At 36.6% G+C, this 16236-nt stretch overlaps 1 protein-coding gene across 1 annotated transcript in view; it reads right to left on the bottom strand.

Annotated features, from left to right (window-relative positions):
* Positions 1 to 4789: 4789 nt before the first annotated feature.
* serpine2 (serpin peptidase inhibitor, clade E (nexin, plasminogen activator inhibitor type 1), member 2) overlaps positions 4790 to 16236 on the bottom strand; it is a 29464-nt gene continuing 18017 nt past the window's right edge. The window contains exons 6-9 of the mRNA XM_007237463.4: positions 15028 to 15125; positions 9644 to 9730; positions 6307 to 6390; positions 4790 to 5278 (exon numbers count right to left, since the gene is read on the bottom strand). Of these exons, the coding sequence (XP_007237525.3) occupies positions 5241 to 5278; positions 6307 to 6390; positions 9644 to 9730; positions 15028 to 15125 (307 nt within the window). The 3' untranslated portion in view covers positions 4790 to 5240. The remainder of the gene's footprint in view (positions 5279 to 6306; positions 6391 to 9643; positions 9731 to 15027; positions 15126 to 16236) is intronic.

Here is a 16236-nt window from a genome sequence, read left to right on the forward strand (position 1 = left end):
CCCACATAGCTTCTCCATAGATGAGGTTTATGCTGAACTACGTAGGCTGCATCCAGGGAAAGCTGCGGGTCCTGATGGCGTATCGCCTCGGCTTCTAAGAGAATGTGCATCAGGACTGGCAATGCCTCTACAAACAATTTTCAACCTGAGTCTTCGCACAGGACAAGTGCCTGTCCAGTGGAAAACATCATGCCTCGTGCCGGTCCCTAAAGTAGGGAGGCCGGTAGGGGTGAAGGACCACAGACCAGTGGCCCTGACTTCAGTGATCATGAAGACATTGGAGAGGATTTTGCTGCGGGTTCTCAAGCCTCAGGTGCAGCAGGCTGTGGACCCCTTACAGTTTGCATATCAGGAGAACATGGGTGTGGAGGATGCAGTAATATATATAACCCACAAGATACTTTTGTTTCTGGACGGGACAGGGGGATACACAAGGATCATGTTTTTTGATTTTACAAGTGCCTTTAACACTATCAGGCCGCAGTTTCTGAGGGAACAGCTGGAGATGATAGGTGTGGATGCTATGTTAGTCACATGGATTTACAGCTATCTCACAGAGCGTCCGGGTACAGTATTGTCACCATTTCTCTTCACTCTTTACACTGCTGATTTTAAACATGTGTCTGAACTTATTCTGACGACACAGCTGTGGTGGCATGTATAAGAGGTGGGGATGAAAGAGAGTACAGAGATCTTGTTGCTGCCTTTACAGCCTGGAGTAGAAGAAAAGGTCTTCTCCTCAATGCACTGAAGACCAAGGAGATGATTGTGGATTTCCGTAGACTGAAACATTCCCATCAGCCTGTTATCATCGATGAACAGATCATTGAGAATGTTCAGTCCTATAAGTATCTCGGAGTCCACCTGGACAACAAACTGGACTGGTCAGTGCAGACGAGTGCAGCATATAAAAAAGGACAGAGCAGGCTTTACTTCCTCAGGAAGCTTAAATCATTTGATGTGTGTAAAGAGTTTCTGCACACATTCTATCATTTGGTTGTGTCGAGTGCTGTCTTCTTTGGTGTTGCCTCCTGGGGAAGCAGCATTACTGTTAGGGACAGGAACAGACTGGATAAGCTTATAAGGAATAATGGGCGGGAAAGTGGACTCTGTGGGTCAGTTAGTGGAGAAGAGGATGAGGTGTTTAATGGAGTGTATCCTCAGTAATAGCAGACACCCTCTGCATGGGATCCTGGCAGCTCAGAGGAGCAGGCGCAGTGATAGACTCCTCTCTCTCTGCTGCAGGACTGAGAGGTTCCGCAGGTCATTTGTTCCTGCTGGAATTAGACTGCTTAACACCTGATGTGTGTACTTAATAAGCACCATTTAACACTTTTTTTTGTACCTGGGTGTGGACTCTGTTGTGTATGCTTTTTGTGTTACTTCTTTATTAGTATTACTATTATTTTTATTATTTGTGTGCTGTTGGACAAATGAATTTCCCCATTGGGGATTAATAAAGTATCTATCTATCTATCTATCTATCTATCTAGTTAATCATGACTGTATGTGGGAGACTGACAGCAAGAAATTGGACTGTAATCAAATATTGTAAGTAATATTCTTTTACTGTATTGTTTGCACTGCAATTTGTTGACAAAAAATCTGACAGAAATTCAGGGAAGAGGATAGCTGTTTGGCAGCACTCTGTACAAAACACAAAGAAAAAACTACAAAACTAGAAACTTACTGTAAACATTCAAAACAACCTGAGACAACAACTTAAGGAATTTAAGGATTTTTTTATGCATTCTGACTCTCCTCTCTGTTGGGCCACATTGTCGGTGTTTTCATTCACGTCACTCTGAATATCTTCCCTTGAAATGCTTTTGCACGATCAAAGACACAGTTGTTCTTCCAATATTTGGCTGCACCCGGCGACCAGCTCCAGCCATTGTAAGACCAGGATTTTACCAACGTAACCTACAAAGTTATATAGAAATGTATAAATTATGCCTGAGAGATTATTATAACCTGTTCAGCACTTTTGCATGTAATGATCTAGGCAATGATCTAAAGCCTAAATGTTTTGGCGGGAAAACAATTGCATAAATATTCAGTATAACACATTTTGATGAGCACAACACAAGCAATGTATAATGCAAAAAAACAGCTGAAAATTGTACAGGAACATTAGCAATAATAACAAAGACAAACAATGAGAAATTCTGATCTGAGAAAAGTACCAAATCGACTGAGAAAAACTGTAATCTAACTTGTCAAATATCACTGTGTTCATCTGCTATATTATAACTGAAATTGCTGGCCTGAACAACCTATGATTTATAAAGGAAAATCGTGAAAATGATCATGTCTGCCCAAACTTTTTTATACCGTTGTATGTATTATGAATTTGTTTGAGTTTGCAATTCAAATTCGAATTGCAGTTCTGCTTCCTGTTTGCAATATCAATTTAAATCCCAATTTAAGTCTGATTTTGATTTTCTGCTCTCCTGCAACTCTCCCGCTCTGAGATGCTGAGAAAACTATTCCAGGTGACTGGAAAACTCATGAAGACACTGTAAAAATACCAAGATTTGGCAGATCTGTCCTCAAACCTAAATGTGGCTACTTAAAAGAATCTAAAGTGTAAATTATATTCTGGTTTATTTAACTCTTTTTGTTTACTTTTTACATGTGTTCCTGTATAGTTTCAAATTCACCTGGGTGTCAAACTAATTTGGACTAATTTTATCCCCACTTCCTCCCTTATTCCTGTATCACTCACATTTCAGCACCAACAGGTGTGGAAAATACCAGCAGAGTTATTTAGCGAATCCGGTTATTTGTAATTTTTTATTAGAGCTACTAACCTTTACTGATTGGTGGAAACTTCACACTAGACCTCGAGCAGTTTGGACTGTGTGTCTCTCCACTCTTCCTCCAGAATCTGATCCCTTGATTTCCAAATGAACCAATTGCTCGTATATAATATAAAACATTTACTTTTTAATGATATTATAATTTTTTGAGATGCACCTGTATGAAAAATATTTATAAACTACAATCTCTACATGCATGAGCTCTATGGTACAGTTCTTGAACAGAATTTCTCATTGTTTTTGAATTCAGTTATAGAAGCTATTTTTATTATACCTACCAAAAACAGTTTCTACTAGTAAGAGCAATATGCTTCAGTTAAAAATGACTTATTTATAATATTCTCTTAAAAAAAATGCTACAGTTACAGTTTATTTTTTATTTGATCTACAATCCACTAGCAAGAACTAATCAGAATAATATTTTGGTGTGTAAAGAATTGAACTGGCATATAATAAATTTCTACTCCAAAACTAGAGAAGAAGAAGACTGGACTTTTTAAAATTTTGAAGAATTATTTTCTTCATTGAACATTCTCACTTTTCTACGGAGCACCTAAAGGGCCATGGGCTAAAAAAAAAAGGAAAATGACATTGCACTTCCTTGCAAAAAAAAAAAAAAAGTTTTGCATTTCCCTTGCAATTAAAAAATAAAACCTGGAGAAAACTGCATCATGCATCCACTACGGAGTATGGACCAACCTGCACTTTACTTTGATCTTGGACTGAAATATAGAGACATACTATCAATTCTCAAAATCAAACATGATTATGCAAGTGAGCGCAAACTACATTTGCTAACAGCAGTTCTTTCTAGAAGAAAGGATAACTCCAGCCTAGACAGTGTACTTGGCTTCATACGAGCACAACATCAGGAAATAAGTGCACCTTAACCTCTCCCAAATTGCATTACCCACAAGATGGAGGAACAGGGAAGTCGAGGCACATTTTGCCAAACTAAAAGTATGTCATATGGCACAGTAGAAATTAATTACCTTTAAATAATATTTAAAATTCAACCGAGACGTATTGTAGTACGTTTATCATGTCTGTGTCTACACAAGTGATTTTAGATGTGCATGCGCTGTGGGAATTCCAGGGTGTTCCGTCAAGTTATGCTACCCATCGATATGTGCTTCCTAAAGGCACTACGTATGCGCTGACCTACACTTTTTTTTATTATTTCTTGTGCTTTAAACAACATGGACTCACTGTCATTGCACTAAAGTGTAAATTGAAACTAATAATTAATATAAAAAAAATACAAAAGCAGTTTCAAATTACCTCTATTTACCATAACTTTATCATGATACAGTGATTTATTCTATACAAATATACTAACCTACATCTATTGGGACTTCTACTGGCAACAGGCTCTAATCTGGTGTTTCTTTCTTCAAACTACATTTACCAAGTTTACAAGCTTAAAAACTATTCTAAAATGCTTGTACTACACATTACCATAATACAACTGACCTTAGCTGAAATAAATGTTGTGTGTTTTAAATCTGCAGGGTAAAAATGCTAAAAGCCCTAACGTAGGCATTGACATCGGGCATCTCGGGTCCTACATGCTTGCGCTTTGTCGAACATGTATTTTGTCCCAAGGATGCAAAACTTTTGCGAGGGATCGCAATTTTTTTTTGTGAGGGAATGCATTTTTTATTTGCAAATAATGCAAAACTTTTGCGAGGGAATGCAATGTCATTTTCTTAGGTTTTTTTCTACCCAGGGCCCTTTAGGGGCTCCATACTTTTCAAGCACAATTCCTGTGATTAAAAAACCCTTAAAAAAGTAAATAAACATTGCCACTGGAGCTGAGCTCATCCAAGCAAGACAATAAAAAGAAAAAGCATGAAAGTATGTTTGCATACTTTATTAAATACACAATTAACTAAAGTTACAAATGTTATATATATATATACATATATATATATATATATATATATATATATATATATATATATATATATATAATCTACTTTTATTTGGACAGAACTAACATTAATGCATGTAACTGATGCCCAAACAAAAAGTCAACAGTGGAAAAGGTATAATACAATAAAACAAAACAACAACAACAAAAAAAAAAAACACGGATTGATTGATTATGTGTGGAAAATATAAACTAATAAAAGGAGAAACTGCTGGTTAAATGATTCAATGCTGAAATTATGAACATCTTTATAGTGGAAACATTTGCACTAGGCACATTAGGCATCTTTTAACTCATAAAAAACCCACAAACAAATCAGAACAAAACTGAATGTAACAACAGGAGCTGACCTGCCATGAAGGTAAATAAACAGAGAAATAAAATAGTGTTCAACAGAACAGTCAGAGCGGTGTTCGTCCTAAATGAACACAGTCCAAATGAGAGTGAAATGTACTGCAGCAGTGTGTGTCCTTCTGTTAGCTTGTTCACGGTTTGTTGATTTGACCAGCAAACAGAATAGTTCCTGCAGAAAACAACAGAGATGTGATTAGGACATCAAAAACTATATACAGTATCTAGCAAGTACATTTCACATTTCTGCAAATATTTTGTTTATCTTTTTATGGGAAAAACACTTTAGAAATAAAGACTTGTATATAACTGTTGTAAGTTTACAGCTGGTATAGCAGTATAGATTCACTGTTTAAATAGTGCTGTCAGATGATTAAACTAATTAATCTAATCAATTACATGAGATTCTAGACTACTCAAATACGGCTTAAAGAGTAACTACAATCTAATATAGTAAAGTTCAAATTAGTGCTGGGCGATATGGGAAAAATTAAATATCACGATATGGAATTTTTTATATCACGATAAAGATATATATCACAATATACCACATTTATATAAATAAATTATAAATAAATTAACAAACACGAAAATGAGGGTATTTAATCTGTAATTTCATGAATCATGAAAATGTAAGTTTATCTGCTGTATTTGGATGAGTATATTACTGCAGAAGTGAGAAGGAAAGAAAAATAGCTGCCACTGCTTTGAGATTTATCCTGAGATAATAGTTTAATAACTTGAATTAGGAAACGTGATGACGTATACTGATTCCACAGCGTGTCCTGAACGCACTGCATTATGAGGTTCCTTATCGGTTAAAATGCTGCTGAATGAGGAAGCTGCCTTCGAAGGCAATGACAACCTAGCCAGCTGCGTTCAGATTGGACCACAGCTAAGGTGTTATAATACAGCGTCTCTAAATAACAATAAATAGCATTTAATTTTATAATGGTAAAAAAAATATGTTCTGGGTTTTTAAGCGGTAAAAATGGGCCTCCATACTATAGGATTCTCCTACATGATGAAGTGTCAGTTAGGTGCCCCTCTAATGAAGAAGTGCCCCAGTAGTGGATTAAGGGTGATGTGGTGCCAAGAGTGTTTTAGATGTCAGGTGAGAAAAAGAGAGCCAAAGAGCATTTTAAATGGAGTAACGTCTGAAAGAAACAGAGAACCACTTTATGAGAACACATCACATACCTGAAGAGTTGTGTCTGATGAGGAACAGGAATGGTCTGTCTACAATCACCCAGGGAGGTGAGGACCGGGCCAGCAAGATTGAAGCTAGAGAGAAAGACAGAGAAAAAAATTAACAAAGTTAGCACAATTAGTTTTATATAGTTTTCCACAATTATGAATATTTATCGGTCAAACAGTAAAGGGTGGTGGTTTTCAAACTATTGTAAATGATTTGCTACCCCTGCTAACAGAAGCCCAATCTAGACTGAATTAGTTTCTTAGAGGGTCTTGGGGTAATATTCTCTTTTATGGGGGTTTTTATCCTCTGTGATTTTATTACCGTCCGGAACGAGCATGCATGTGTTTTACTCAGATGGCTATTTGTCCACTGCTGCACACCGTAATTACACTTTGGGCGCAGGTTTCCATGGAGATCCACCTAAACACAACAGCGAGTGAAAAAGGAGAAGCTACTGAACGCGATGTCGTGACAGAGAAAACCAAAAAACTCACTGGTCCTCCTGTTTTTTCAATTGCAGTCCGGATGCAGGAGTTTTAGCACTGAGTAAAAGTGTAAAATATTTGTCACAGACGTCCCTCTGAGAACCTACTCTCATCTGGATAGGGCTACAGAACATTTAGAAACATTTAGAAAAGTTTCCAAGAAGATTAGCCTGCAACCTTATAGAAATATTGTTTTTGGAACGTTCTGAAAATGTGTGACATAGTGATGGTTTGCATCACATTTGTTATTAGAACATTTTTACATAACGTTCCCAGCTACTTGAATCCTAACATTGTGAAAATGTTAAAAGCAACATTTCCAAAACAAAAAATTAAAACATACTGTTCCGGGGCTTCAGAGTGCGTGTGGAGAAATGCAGGAATTGTGTAATAAAGTATGTACTGAGGTTTCAAGTTAATAAATTATGACCCTAGTGTTCATCACTTGTCAGTTATTTGTGTATCGAAAACTCTTTTTTTTAACAATGTTAACAGCTTATGTCCTATTGGATTTATTTTAACATTGACTTAAATGATACTGTTTTTTTACATTAATAGACCCCTACAACTATTACCCACACATTAAAAACAGATTAGATGAGATGAACAAATTAATGAATTAATTAATTGATCACAAAAAAAAAAAAATATATATATATATATATATTATTCCTATGCTAACACTGTTGCAAAACAGCCAAGAGGCCATCGCAAATGGCAAAAAGCTGACTTTACCCTCAGCTCAAATTTGAACAATTGCTTAAAAACACTGGATGGTATATGGGTTCAGGGGCAGGGCAGGAGGGAGAGCTGAGTGGGTGGGGCTGCTGTGAGTTATAGCTTACGGGTCTCTGATCAGGTAACATTACCTGAGAAACGAGTGTGAGCTGCATGACTCAAACTCTGAAGACGCTGAATGTAAAGGCTCAGAATGGTAGGTGATTTCATATAATAATGAACTAGTTTCTGAGGAAAAAAAATAAGATTTCTTTAAATTTGATCTTTTTCATACATTCTGAGATCAAGCCAGACAAGCTGAGAGGAAGTCGAGGTGTGCTGTTAGTCAACACGAAAACACTGACCCAACTAACTAGCCAGCTAATTCATTTAATTACTAAAACTAAAACTAAAATTTCTAGCTAGCTAACATTAGCTGACGCAGTGCAGATGCAACAGCTGCAGCTGTGATTGGTCTGTCAAGCCTTGAGGTCCACCCATACATTTCAGTCTTCGTATTTTAAGATTTCAGTTTCTAGATCCACGCAGACACACCAAGTATAAACATACACAGCTGTGTAGAATACTCATGCAGACTACGCTGTAGGCTCTGCGCTGACACGAGGAAGACGTTTAAACCGGCATCAAAAAGTGAAGCACTGAGAAAATACAGGCCAAAGGGATAAACTGTATCATTCTTGTTAGTTTATAGTTGTGACCTAAAGATGTCGGTTCTGCATCTGAAATAAAGACGTAGAATTTTAAGTACATAGATGTGTTCACAATAGTGCACACATTCACTGTAGTGAAACTCATTCACTATTCACCATATAGCATTTGCTTTATAGTAAACTGAATAGGGAACCACCAAATGACAAACATCTTTGTTTGTGCTGCTTAGAGGACATCTGACACAACACCTCTGCACTGTATGGGTAGTGACTGGAATATAAATAATAAAATGTACTGTCGAGATTTTTAACAGCACTACAGAATGGCAGACACAACATATGGTGTATTATTACTGTAAAAGGGAGCGACTCTGAATGGGGTTATTCAGTATTTAAAATACTTCATAGCAAAAAGTAATACATTTGATTAATTAATATTATTTTATAGCTTGACAGCACTAATAGTAACCTTGTGCATCTAAAGTTGGAGGAAATAAGGATGAAAACACAACAAAAAGATGAGTGCAGGTTAGTACAGCTGTACTTTACCTGCCCTAATGGAGTACAAGAAGTTTGGACACAGTAAGTCTGTGTGGGGCGTGATTGAAAACGAATGGTAGTGTGAATGAAGTGGAGAAAGTGGAGTTATGAGAAAAAAAAAGGAAATAGATAAGTGCAGGTCAGAATGGCTGTTTATAAACACTTACATAACTGTTTGGTATTATTATTAGTAGTAGTAGTATTTTTATTACTTTATAAAGTAATAAACTTTGTAGCAAAAAGTGATACATTTTATTAATTTATATTATTTTTATAGCTTGACAGCACTAATAGTAACCTGTCTTCCCCTGTAGTGTTTGCCTCTAAAGATAAAATATTATATTATATAATGTCACCTTCCTTAAATAATCATTTACACTTAACTAAACTTAAATCTTCTCATGATGCTCCATGGCCACTTGTGGTAAAATTTAGACACCCTTATTTGATCAGATCATTTGATTCTACTCCTTTAGGATAATGGCCTGTCAAGAGTGAGACTTAAGCTGATTTATTATAACTAACAGAAAAAATGTGATAAATTTAACAGCTTTCCAAGACTAGATGGCTCGTCTTTAAACAGTAAGTGCTGAGATTTTTACTGTGATATAAAGTTTACTTCTTATTAATAAAAGCTATAAGTTGTTTAGTCTTATTATTGAGTGTTCCTAAGTTTTTAGTCTGTATTTTAGTCAGCAAACTAGCTAGCATGAAGCTAGCTAGAAATATTCTACAATTTGTGGCTGTTAAAATGTTAATTGGAAATGATAACATACATGCTAAGTCTTTGGACTCAGTGACAAATAAATACATCAATAATTAAGGTACATATATAAGGCTGGTAAGCCTCACTATATAGGTTAATGCAAATGAACAAACACATTGGGATAACACACACACACACACACAAACACACACAGTCTTACTTGTTGCAGCGGTTGCTTTAGTCCCGTCCTCATTTACTTCTATTTTGGCTTTCTGCAGAGCTTTGGATACATGAACAGGTTCTGGACCTGTAAAATAAACACAGGCACACACAATGTGGGAATATTTAATTCATTGTCAGTATTATTAATTATCAAACAAGGAGCAAATAAATACAAAATATATTCAGTGTAGCTTCACAGTGTTCAGTTATCAAATCAAATCACCACAAGGGGGAAGCAGAGCAACAATAATAAAAAAAGAAAAACTAGAAAGGTGCTTTTCCTAAAGGAATGTAGGAAGGTTGTGCAGCTAAAGTTGGAGGAAATAAGGATGAAAACACAACAAAAAGATGAGTGCAGGTTAGTACAGCTGTAGTTTACCTGCCCTAATGGATTACAAGACGTCAGGACACAGTAATTCTGTGTGCGGCCTGAGTGAAAATGAATGGTAGTGAAGTGGAGAAAGTGGCAAATAGATAAGTGCAGGTCAGAATAGCTGTTTATATAGACGTATATAACTGTTTGGTATTATCATTATTAGTAGTATTTTTATTACTTTATAAAGTAAAATAATATTAATGAATATTCTGATAATTTCTTTTTTTTTTTATTAAATTATTTAATAAATTACGAGACCAGTTTCTCTGATTTTGCTGTTTATATGTTTATGTTTGAGTAAAATTAACATTGTTGCTTTATTCTAAAAACTACGAACAACATTTTTCCCAAATCCCAAATACAAATATTAAGAGAAATGAGAAATGGCTGAAAAAAAAACAAAAAAGATGCAGAGCTTTCAGACCTCAAATAATGCAAAAAAAAAAAAAAGTTCATATTCATTAAGTTTTAAGAGTTCAGAAATCAATTCAGATGTTTTTTTTTTATCACAGTTTTCATGCATCTTGGCATGTTCTCCTCCACCAGTCTTACACACTACTTTTGGATAATTTAATGCTGCTTTACTCCTGGTGCAAAAATTCATGCAGTTCAGCTTGGTTTGATGGCCTGTAATTATCCATCTTCCTATTGAATTTATTCCAGAGGTTTTCAATTTGATAAAATCAAAGAAACTCAAAATTTGTAAGTGGTCTCTTATTATTTTTCCAGAGCTGTATTACTGAATTCCTGCAAATCTGCTTTACAGCAACATCCGTTGTATAAAAGCACTAAACCAATAAATCTGATCTGATTTGATATCAAAGTAAAGAAGTCATTATTCATAAAAAAAAAAATAACCTCACTGTCCTACTAAGTACAGATGGGTTGCCAAGCTGTTAGATAAGCATAATTCCAGTTGAGGAAAGCAAAGCTATCTGCGTCAATCAGACTCAGCGAACAGGCATTTTACAGCCCACAGCCAGACATGATTCATGCTGCTGAAATTCTGAACTCAACATCACAGTCAACAGATAAATCACCACGCACTGCTATGGACTGCCTCAGTATGGAGTTAGGACTAGCTCAGAGACAGAGACGTGAACTTTGACGTGATTTTGGTGAGCGGATCATCCCGCAACTTGCGTGTGATCACTCAGGTGGAGATGATGATGCCAGTGTTTCAGAGCGCTCTTTTGTCTATGTTACCTCCTGTCTCTCACCTTTTAGTCAGGCTGGTATAGTCAGATCAGCCTGAGTCATTCAGCCACACTCTGATAATCTGTTCACATTCTCTCGACGTCATACAGCCAATCAGAACTAATTCCATCCCTTATCCTTTTCCAAGATCATGACTACCCACCCGTCTGACTGGACACTGAGGAAGAGCTAACCACTGAGCTCTCCTGATACCTGCTTTAGACCAGCTGCACAGGCAGTGTCCAGGTAATGTAACCAGCCTCAGACTATTCACCTAACCTTTAATACTGAATTTGCTGAAACTTATATAGACTTTAACTATTTGCTTTTGTCATTAATATTATTTTGTTTACTCCTGTTATCATTATTATGTTAACTATTTTGTATTATGTTAACTTTATTACTTCTATGATTACAGTCATATGAAAAAGTTTGGGCACCCCTATTAATCTTAATCATTTTTAGTTGTAAATATTTGGGTGTTTGCAACAGTCATTTCAGTTTGATATATCTAATAACTGATGGACACAGTAATATTTCAGGATTGAAATGAGGTTTATTGTACTAACAGAAAATGTGCAATATGCATTAAACCAAAATTTGACCAGTGCAAAAGTATGGGCACCCTTATCATTTTATTGATTTGAATACTCCTAACTACTTTTTACTGACTTACTGAAGCACAAAATTAATTTGGTAACCTCATTGAGCTTTGAACTTCATAGCCAGGTGTATCCAATCATGAGAAAAGGTATTTAAGGTGGCCAATTGCAAGTTGTTCTCCTATTTGAATCTCCTCTGAAGAGTGGCATCATGGGCTTATCAAAACAACTCTCAAATGATCTAAAAACAAAGATTGTTCAACATAGTTGTTCAGGGAAAGGATACAAAAAGTTGTCTCAGAGATTTAACCTGTCAGTTTCCACTGTGAGGAACATAGTAAGGGAATGGAAGACCACAGGGACAGTTCTTGTAAAGCCCAGAAGTGGCAGGCCAAGAAAAATATCAGAAAGGCAGAGAAGAAGAATGGTGAGAACAGTCAAGGACAATCCACAGACCACCTCCAAAGAGCTGCAGTATCATCTTGCCGCAGATGGTGTCACTGTGCATCGGTCAACAATACAGCGCACTTTACACAAGGAGAAGCTGTATGGGTGAGTGATGCGAAAGAAGCCATTTCTGCAAGCACGCCACAAACAGAGTCGCCTGAGGTGTGCTTTTGCATCACTCTCCCATACAGCTTCTCCTTGTGTAAAGTGCGCTGTATTGTTAACCGATGCACAGTGACACCATCTGCAGCAAGATGATTTTGGTTTAATGCATATTGCACATTTTCTGTTAGTACAATAAACCTCATTTCAATCCTGAAATATTACTGTGTCCATCAGTTATTAGATATATCAAACTGAAATGACTGTTGCAAAAACCCAAATATTTAGAACTAAAAATGATTAAGATTAATAGGGGTGCCCAAACTTTTTCATATGACTGTATATCAGTAGACCTGAACTGTCAAAACAACAGTCTTATGTGGTAATGTAGTGACTTTCCTTCATGTCTGAGCGAAAAATAATAATAAAATAAAATAATAATAAAATATTAAAATAATACTTTCAAAGAGCAATGAACTTTTAATTATTATGAATAATACATCAATCAAATAAATTTAAACCAACATGTTTAAACAGTCAGTGTACCAGTTCAGTCACCAAAACACAATGGGAAATAAATAGGTCAGCAAATATTATGGAGGTCATGTCCATATATTGTACAATACTCAATGATTGTATTATTGTAATAGGCCTACAAGTCATTAATTTAAGTCTGAGTTGCAAATCATTAGTACAAAATGTTGGTCTTATATGACCTGGGAAACCATACACGCTTTTTAGCTATACTCCCCCTATCACTAGTAATGCCGCAACACAAGGAGGGTGAAGACTAACACATGCCCCCTCTAATGCATGTGAAGTCAGCCACCGCCTCCCTCTTGTATGCTGTGGATGTAGCATTGCCGAGTAACCAGAACGCCATTTACCTATCCAGAGAGAGCAAGGCTAACTGTGCTCTCTCGGGTCTCCAGCAGCTAATGGCAAGCTGCATGATCTATCGGTCTAGGAAAGGTTATGAAGCCATTTCTAAAGTTTTGGGACCACAATGAGAGCCATTATCCACAAACAGCAAAAATATGGAAACGTGGTGAACCTTCCCAGGAGTGGCCGGCCGACCAAAATTATACTTGACTATATTTTATTATTTGTGTGCAATGAGCAACCCTCCTATATTTCATTATAAGACATGCACACATGTGACAGTGATGCCAAGTTTGCCCACTTACCCTCTTCCTTCCTTTTAGAGCGTGTTAACCCAGATGCTAATGTCGTTTCCAAGCTAAGTTAATTGCAGAATTGTCTTTGTCAATTGGTATAATGTATAGTACCAGTCAAAAGTTTGGACACACCTGGAATTCTGTGTTTTTTCATTATTATTTTAAAATTGCATCTGAATTGTTGATTACTACTGAAGTCAACCAAACTATAAAAAAAAAATATGGAATTATATAGTAAACAAAAGACTTTTAGATTCTTTGAAGTAGCACCTCTTGCTTAAATGATAGCTTAGCACACCTTGGCATTTTCTCAGTCAGCTCACCTGGAATGGCTTTCAGTTAACAGCTGTGCCTCATTAAGAGTTATATACTTGAATTTCTTGTCTCTTAATGTGTTTGAGAGCATCAGTTGTAAAGTTGTGAAGAGGTAGAGTTGGTATACAGTGAATAGTGAATATTTGAGTAATGTTCTAATCCAGATTATGCCAACTACTACTCAACTAAATTGAAGAAAAAAATACTTTAAGAAATGAAGATCAATTAATCTGAAAAAAAAAAGAATGTTGGAAGTATCCTTAAGTGCAGTCACAAAGACCATTAAAAACTAATGAAAAAAATTAAACTGGTTCTCATTAGGACTGCCCTAGAAAAGGAAGAGCAAGAGTTACCACTGTTGTACAGGATAAGTTTATCAGAGTTTCCAGCCTCAGAAGCCGCAAGTTAACAGCTCCCCAGATAAGAGCAACTAAATGCTTCACATTTTGTATTTAGTATTGTTTAACACTTTTAAATTACTACATGATTCCTTATGTGTTCCTTCATAGTCTGAATGACTTTAGCATTCATTTACAATGTAGGGAAAAATAAACAATAAAAACTTTGTATAGAAAGGTGTGTCCAAACCTTTGACTGTCACTGTATGTTCAGCCATAGCTACATCAAAAGCAGAGCCAGAGCAAACTCAACTAATTATTAAGCCCTTTATTATAAATGCCACAATAATATTAAGTAAGGCCTAAGTAATTTTGCTCTCAAAACAGAATCAAGTCTACTTGGCACAGATTTCATCAGATCAGTAAGAAACTCTCCCTTGAGATTCCACCTCATCCCCAACTCCTCACGTCATCCCAAAAGTACTGGGTGGAGCTCCATCATTCCAGAGAACACAGTTCCTCTGCTCCACAGCTCAATAATGGGGGCTTTATACCCCTCTAAAGCCCACGCCTGGCATTAGGTATGGTGCCAACAGGCTCATGTTATGTTGATCTATTCGAAAGGGTCCTGTTCTATTAGCAGCAATACTGTAGGGTCTAGACAAGCTGTGTGTGTTTTTATGTGTATTTGCACCTCTGCGTCAGCAATGGGTGTAACTTAAAGTAGCTGAATGCATTCATTAGTAAGATAATATGTTGATGTGACGATGTGTTTTATGCAGCAACTAAAGCACATTTTAGATAAATCAGATTTTATGAAGACTCACTGAGGTGTCTGAAGTCAGCTTTTCCCTCATTAAAAATGTCTGTTATACCCAGAGCAGAGAGAGGGCCCTGCAGGTCCACCTCCGCCTCCGCTGTGAACCTGAAAAACAGAAAGAGAAGATGGAAAAAATGGAAAGAGAAAAGGAAAAAGAGGATCAGTAAGTAGAAAGGTATGCATTCGTTTCTTAGTGGGCTTGCTTCCACTCTTGTGTCCGTCTGCTGGACTAAACTGTATCATTGAGTAAACCAGTATAAATAAACGGAGCCTATTAGACTTTATTTATTCAAGGTTTACAACCCTAATTAAATTTTTATATCACTTGAATAATTACAAAATCAACCGATTACTGGTACATGTTTATTTACTTAGAATCTGCTGATATTTTAAACAAATAAGCAACATTCTCTCTATTATTTTTTTGGAGGGAAACTGTCTTGTAAAAATCTAAATAAATAAATACTGAATTGAATAATAGTATTATTGCTCTTTGAATATGAGTAAGATTGTTTTGCTGACTGTTGGAGTGATTTACCAGCAACAAACATGCTGTTACCTCCATTTAATGAAGGGAACAAATCTTCAGTGTTTGTACTTTTTTTCCCATTTTCTCCCAAATTAGCTGGGCCAAATGTCCTCAGCTGCATATCCCCTATCACTAGTGATGCCACTACACAAGTAGGGTAAAGACTAGCACCCTACTAGCAGCCTCTGACACAAGTGAAGTCAGACTCCACCTTTTTTTTTAACTGCTGCTGATGCAGCATTGCCGAGTAGTCAGAGCGCTCGGAGGAAAGCCCAACGATACACGATACATTAGCTCACAGACGCCTTGTGCTGATTGGCATCACCCTAGGAGTGATGAGTGGAAAGAGAACCATCTATCCACCCAGAGAGAGCAAGGCCAATTTTGCTCTCTCAGGGCTCCGGCAGCTGATGGCAAGCTGCATGACCTGGATTTGAACCAGCGATCTCCTGATCATAGTGGCAGCGCTTTAGAACACTAGACAAATTTGCGCCAGCAGAATACTGCAGAGTTTTTCTGTAATCTGATCTAAACTTTTACATGAATGATTTCCGGTCGCTCTGCTGCTTTCATCGCTTTTCAGTGTGGATGCACAGTTAGAGCTCTACAAATTAACCTTCAGTTTCAGCTACAAATACACAGAGCACACATCCATACAGGTCTGAATGTTTGTTAGTGGATCATTAT

Source organism: Astyanax mexicanus, chromosome 18 (assembly GCF_023375975.1).
Source record: "Astyanax mexicanus isolate ESR-SI-001 chromosome 18, AstMex3_surface, whole genome shotgun sequence".
Classification (NCBI taxonomy): Eukaryota; Metazoa; Chordata; class Actinopteri; order Characiformes; family Acestrorhamphidae; genus Astyanax; species Astyanax mexicanus.